Source organism: Hibiscus syriacus, unplaced genomic scaffold (assembly GCF_006381635.1).
Source record: "Hibiscus syriacus cultivar Baekdansim isolate YM2019G1 unplaced genomic scaffold, ASM638163v2 tig00110596_pilon, whole genome shotgun sequence".
In the NCBI taxonomy this organism is placed as follows: domain Eukaryota; kingdom Viridiplantae; phylum Streptophyta; class Magnoliopsida; order Malvales; family Malvaceae; genus Hibiscus; species Hibiscus syriacus.
The window spans coordinates 269,296-276,171 of NW_024062794.1; the positions used below are offsets into that span (position 1 = coordinate 269,296).

At 32.3% G+C, this 6,876-nt stretch overlaps 1 protein-coding gene across 1 annotated transcript; it reads left to right on the forward strand.

The window, feature by feature from the left end:
• The first annotated feature begins 3,548 nt into the window (after nt 1-3,548).
• On the forward strand, nt 3,549-6,314 carry LOC120133783 (keratin, type I cytoskeletal 14-like). Its single transcript, XM_039150300.1, has 3 exons — nt 3,549-3,879; nt 4,304-4,475; nt 6,149-6,314. Exons 1-3 carry the CDS (start codon nt 3,717-3,719, stop codon nt 6,240-6,242), a joined length of 429 nt encoding a protein of 142 aa, XP_039006231.1. The 5' UTR covers nt 3,549-3,716; the 3' UTR covers nt 6,243-6,314.
• The last annotated feature ends 562 nt before the right edge of the window (nt 6,315-6,876 follow it).

The following is a 6,876-nucleotide window of genomic DNA, read 5'->3' on the forward strand; positions in this document are numbered from 1 at the left end:
ATCGAATCAAAGCAAAGCTAAGGTGAGTGCATACTATATGTATAGTATAATGGAATAAGACTTGTGATAAGTCTAATTCCTATATTGATTTTCATAGTACAATAGTTGTGAACATGCATACATGATAATTATTGTAATACATGCATAAGGCATATATATGTTCATATGATTGGATAAATGATGTATATATATATGAATAGATTCAAATACACATGTGATATGATATGTGAAATGAGAACATGACATGAGCTACATGATCACAAGAGAAATGACACGAGCTACATGATCACAAGAGAAATGACATGAACTACATGATCACAAGAGAAATGACATGAGTACATGAACATATAAAATATAAGAAAAATGCCCATAGTATACGATATGAGAGCTATAGGTGTAATTGGCATGCCAAGAGTCAAGGGTATAATAGTCCTTTGGGATGTAGTCCTTCGGGATGTAGTGGTCCTACTGGACATATATGACAGTCCTTCGGGACGAATACTGAACTAAGGTTCGGTGCCCCATGAGGGAATTGATACGAGATGTGGTGACAGCATTAGTGCACAACCTCAATGCACTCACATACCTCTATTCTCAATAATATACATGGGCAATTGAAATACAAAGTAAAGTGAAAGTGGTACAAGAAGGTAAGTTTTGTACATGCATGATATGATTATATATGTTATTGTGTAATAGATACATGCATATTGAAATGTCATGAAGGAAATGGTAAGAATGCATATTCATGAAGATATTGTTGCATATTCATTTATTGCCTCACTAAGTCTATGACTTAGCGTGTAAGTGATTTACATGTAGGTACTAAGAAATAAGAAGATTCAGAATAGAAGTGGCACGGACAACAACATTACTAAGAAATCAGATCAGAAGTAATTGACAAAGTAGGTATTTTGTTATGTATAAAGTGTTGGTATGTAATAATTGGTTAATTACGAATGCTCTGATCGATTTTGTATTAAGTGGTCTCTTTTATGTAAATTAAAGTATTTTGTTTTAATGAAAGTTTTAAATTCCCGAGATTTTTCTTTAAGAATCAAAGTTTGAAAAGTCAATGTGACATCTCGAACTTGTATTCGGGTCGAATATGAGTTAGGGGTGTTACATTATCCCTAAAAATAGTTGATAGATTTGATATATTTATTTTGATAAGTGTAAAAGAGCGAGACATATGAGGGTAAAAAAGGAAATATAAGTGTTGTTGTTTGTTTATTTTTCTAATATGAAAATTTGAATAAGACAATTTTAAAAATCAAAAGAGACACATTTAGTGGGACTGAGGGAAATATTAAAATTATTAAATAATTTTAATTATTCAAATTTATTAATATTTTATTAAATCAAACTCTTTGTATATTATTATTATGTTTATAATTTTGAGTAAAACATGAAGAATAAGAATTGAGAATGATCCAAAGAATTCATTATTTCAGGAGTATTCTTGTTCAAAGTGACGAAAATTGTGTAATACCTAAGCATTTGGAGGTAATAATATTCTCACCATTTTAACTAAAAATGTTATTATTGGTAATAAATTATTAAATTATAATTATCTTTTCACGGACCAAATGTGAGAATAATTGTTGAAAAAAATATTATCCTTGATAATTTTTTTTCGATGAATCAAAAGTTCTTATGATTATACATTAACATTATCATTAAGTTTTAAAGGGCAAAATACCAAAATAAACTTAAACTAAATGTTTGGTGGTTTTGAAAGAGAGTGAGTAAAGTTTGGGTTCCAAAAAGAAACAAAAATAATAGTTTATGCATAAAAACATGTAATTTATCCTAAAAAATAAATATACAAACTATACCATGTTCACTTTAGGTGTCTAATTTTTTTATCATAGTAAATGCCAAATATTTTCTCTGTTACTATTTAATGTGTCTAAAATTTTATTTTATTATTCTATTAAGGTCATCCTATCAACGACCGTTAAAAAAAGTTAATAAATGATTATTTGACACATTAAATTAATTTTTTATTAATATTAAATTAAAAAACTTATAATTTTTAATTTTATGAAGCTCTTCCACAAATCTCTAATTCCCAAATCTTGAAATTCATAAACCCTAATTTTAAAGTTTATTATCACTGTTAACGGTGTCATCAAACACTGTCTATCTATCGTTGAATACTCATCCACTCATCGCTAGACCATGTTGTCAATCGTCCTTTGTTGTCGCCCCAAAAATATCTCATGTTGCTGTATAAAAATGGGGGCTGCACAGGGTGCTAGTGTGCAAAAATGGTTGCAGCAAGCCCATGTTCCTTTCCTTTTTTGATTAAAATACTCATATCGTTGCTTTAAAAGAATGGGTCGATAGTTAAGGGATGATCGATAATGGGTGGGTGGATGTTCAGGTGTGATGATAACAGTAACAATGGACTTTGAAATTAAGGATTTCTTTTAAAAAAATTAATTTTTTAAGGAAATTAATATTTTAAAAATAATATTTTAAAAATATTTTTCAATAAAAAAATAAAAAATGTATAAATACGTGACATGTCACTTTTTGAGTGATTGATAGAATTCTTTTAATGACCGTGACGGAATAGACCTTATAATGATAACTTTGAAAATGTTAGGTACCTTACTTTCGCTAAGAAAAAAAACTTTAGACACTTAAAGTGAACAAAAAGGATAGTTTAAGTATTTATTTTTTAGAATAAATCACGTATTTAGTCACCAATTATTTTCGCGGTTCTATTTTTATCACCAACTATTTTTTCTTCAAAATCATACCTAAAATTACATTTTCATTACGTTTTGCTCACTTAACTTAAAAAGTTAACGATGAATGTTGACGTGTCACCATAAGAAAATATCATGTCATTATTTAAAAATAAAAAATATCACATCAATAATTTTTTTTATTTTTTAACTACTGGTGAACAAAACATAACAAAATATAATTTTAAGTATAATTTTGAAAAAAAAACAGGTGATCAAAATGGAATTGTAGAAAGAGTTAGTAACTAAATATGTATTTTATCCTATTTTTAATTAGGCCGCTGTATTACGTGCAAGAAAGTTCCAGGCTTCTTAAACTAAAAGGGATAATTTAAGGGTGAAGTATAAAAATGATCCTCAAACCATAAAGTAAAATAGTCCTCAATTATAGGCACTGTTTTGTTGAGTCACCGGACTATTAAAAGTTAAAAAATGATCATTCAACTATTCATATGTTTCAAATTCATCTTTTTATGTTAAAAAATTTGCAATCGTTTGAATTGGACGTTATCATATTAATTAGGATATGATAAAATCTTATTTAAGAATATTAAACGACTATAAAATTCAAATGATTATGAGATTAAATTTTATCATATCTCAGTCATCATATTAATATTCAGTTCATACAACCATTTTTTTAAATGAAAAATGATGAATTTAAAACATCTGAGTGGTTGAGTAATCATTTTATAATTTTTAAAAATCAAGTTGACCATTTATAATTTTTAATAGTCTACACCACTCTATAATTGAGACCATTTATATAATTTACCCTAATTTATAGTTCCCAATTTTGGCATTTGGTAACCGGTTGACGGTAGAATTAGCTGGTGACTTGTAAATGGCAATAACGTAAGAACTCTTCCCTTTGTTGTTTCCCAGTCCCTGTAGTTAGGTCCTATTTTGATTCGCCGACCGCCCAACCCACAGCGGAAGTGAACCAGAGAGGAGACGATGAATGGAAACGGCAGGAGGCAAAGAATTTCAGTGGAAGAAGATGACAAGGGTTTTATTTGGAAACTTCCGCAGCTTAAACTCAAGGACGTCGGTAAGGTTGGTCCTGCTTTCGGACTCGGTGCTGGCTGCGGTCTCGGCTTTGGTGCCGGCCTCATTGGAGGTATTTCATTACTAATCATATTCATTTTTAACCATCTTCTCTTCTTGAATTTCTTTTCCCAACTTCAGAGATGAAATGACCATTTACATGATTAGCAATATAGACATGCTTTTTATTCATTGATTTCAATATATTTTCTTTATAATTGAAAAAAAAATTGTTGAATAAGCGAATAATTACATAGATGCTAGTCTCACTTTGTGCTTTGGAAGATTGAAGACCACTGGCCTACTGGCTACTGCTAAATTCTCTTTAATTTGTCAATGACCATGTTTTTTTTTTGTGCTTCTTATTTTGGGATTGCATGGACCTAAGGCTGCAGTTATTTATTAATTTTCTTCAATTTTAAAATAGTTCCATTCAGTTTACATATGCAGATCTACTCTTAGCTTTGCTAAGTGTTGAATGGTTTTTTTGTCACCAGGCGCTGGCTTTGGTCCTGGAATTCCTGGCTTGCAATTTGGCTTTGGTTTTGGTGCTGGTTGCGGGGTTGGTTTAGGATTTGGCTATGGTGTCGGTAGGGGTGTCGCTCATGATGAGAACCGTACATATTCCAATGTTAAAAGCTTATTTGGCTACCAGCATCCTCCTTTGCAGTGAGTATTTATATTTATATTTGTTTCTGCTTTATTCTGGTAAGTTCTTTATGTCTGTAGAAATAATAGAATTGACTTCAATGAAGCTTTTGCTTGTATTTTAAATGCATGTTTTGCTGATGGGAAATAGTTACCTTTGTTACCCTACTTTCTGGCATAGCAAGTTATTATTAATTTATAAATTTATCATCCCTTTTGGTGAAGAAAGTTTTTGGATTTCTAGGTGTATGTGGATTAAAGTTCTTAAAACAGGTTATTGGGGTCTGGATATAAAAAGATGAAGTAAACAAAACTTATCTTTGGGAGGATGGTGTGAAGATAAATTGTTTGGAAATTGGAACCCTATTAATGAGATGAGTGGTTATTTATAAGAGAGGGAGAGATAGAGATGAGTCACAAAATTGGAATTCTCCTCAGAAAAAGGATTGCACAGTTTGTCTCAAGAAGGTGATCATTCCCCCCCCCCCCAATTTTATTAAGTTCATGAAACCGGATGATTTGTAAATAATTCTCTCCTTTTGAAGAAATGGGGACAACCACATAGCTATCTGGAAACTCAAGATAGTAAAGTCCATTGTTTTCCTTAGAACTTCTCATTCTTCTTCCTCATAAAAAAATTAGCTGACCCTTATTCCCATATGTAATGGGGTAAGGGGGAGGTAGGATAGTAGGCTGCCCCCAACGCCAGGTTGAGAGCAGCTTCCGTGAGAGACCTCCAATTTATGAAATGTCCTCCGTGGGACTCGATCCCACGACCTCAAGGTTAAGAACCTTGCGCTCTACCAACTGAGCTGGATGGTCATTTCATTGTTCAGGATATAAGGTTGATAGACTATTTCAGGACATGCAACACATTGTTCAGGATTTAAGGATTGTCTGATGTGAATGTCTTCCTGCTCGGGTACTGTTATTTAGGAAACACCTGTTACAGTAATATTTTTAATTTCTAGGACGTGGGTTGTAAGTTGAAATAGTATGAGATTAGTAAGTCATGTGGTTGGTTGCTCCGGAGTGTATGATCCAAGAGCTGAGTGAGGACCCATGCCCTAAGAGCACATGGAGAAGGAAACTTGAGAGTGCTAATTAACATGCACTTATAATTTTGATTTTTTATTTTCTTCTTTTTGAGTTATGGAGGAATTTCAGCCGATTAATATTCTCTCTACTACATGGAGTAATCTGATTAGTAAGACTACTGATGGTATTGGCTTGAGTAGAGTGTGTTTGTCCTTTTTGTTGCCCCTTTGGATTAAGAGTTCTATGGTTCACATGAAGATTCCAGCAACATTTTGTTGTGTGACCTGACATCTTGTAGCGGTCACGCTTTAAATTCCTTTATATTCATCTTCTTGAATTATGTTTAATGCTGTCCACACTTCAATAGATTTTCTTGAAACTGGTTCATTTGTATCAATTGTGAGCAACACCTGATTGTTTCAACTGGTTGGTGTTCAACATCGAACTCAACTCCTCCCCTGTTTTGTAATGCTTCATAAGGCATCAAGATCAACATTTTCCTCATTACACTTTGAGCATCTCAATGATTGTAGAACTGGGTTGCAATGTTAAAATGTATAGTAATCAGTGCTGCTTGCATTTTGCTTTTACTTGGACAGTGTCAAGTAATCAGTAACAAATCTCTACTTGTTTTGTCTGTATGTTGTAATGAGAAGGGATGAAATTAGTGGCCTAATCGATGAGCTTGTGATTAATACCAAGAAGGTAGCTATAGCAGCTACTAGGGAAATCGAGAAGTGGAGAAGATGATTGAACTTGTAGGATGGATGGCTCATTTGTGAATGTTGTTGAATAGGAAAGGACTCTTATTTTGTTGTATAGTGTTGCATGAAAACCTCTACGGAGATGTATACTGATTATTATATGTTTAAGTTGTGTTCATGTTGCACGAACCAAATGACGTTAAGGAATTGTTGTTATTCCTTGAGGTGCCGAGTTTGTGCATCATGTATTTAAATAGATACTACTTTGTATTCATCCCAAACTAATAATATATATATGTGTGTGTGTGTGTGTTTATACCAAGTTTTCCCGGGACAAAAATATGATGTCATGTGGTGGTGTCGCGCCAAGTAGGATTCAGCAAAAGTCAATTCAATGGTCTCAATCTATGTTTAAGGCGATTTTGTAGGCTGTTAAAATTTGATTATGCTGAATTTTGAAATGTCCAGGTATGTTGGATATCGATATTATGCTCTCTAAATGTCCAAAATATGTAGTTTTAAGAGCTTCAGGAGCCTTAAAATTCATACGATTCATCCTTGGTACAACCTTCATAAACATAGTTTAAACCTGAAATATGGCTTGCAATTCCATTCAAAACTTCAAAGTCATACATGGTCAAAGATTTAACATATCCTGTTCTAAAGAGACCTTTTACTAT

Excerpts from the sequence above, each read along its gene's own strand:
- LOC120133783 (XM_039150300.1), top strand. The coding sequence starts at position 3,717 with ATGAATGGAAACGGCAGGAGGCAAAGAATTTCAGTGGAAGAAGATGAC. Across the intron at positions 3,880-4,303 it reads TGGTGCCGGCCTCATTGGAG|GCGCTGGCTTTGGTCCTGGA; the intron begins GTATTTCATTAC and ends TTTTGTCACCAG. Across the intron at positions 4,476-6,148 it reads TACCAGCATCCTCCTTTGCA|GGATGAAATTAGTGGCCTAA; the intron begins GTGAGTATTTAT and ends TGTAATGAGAAG.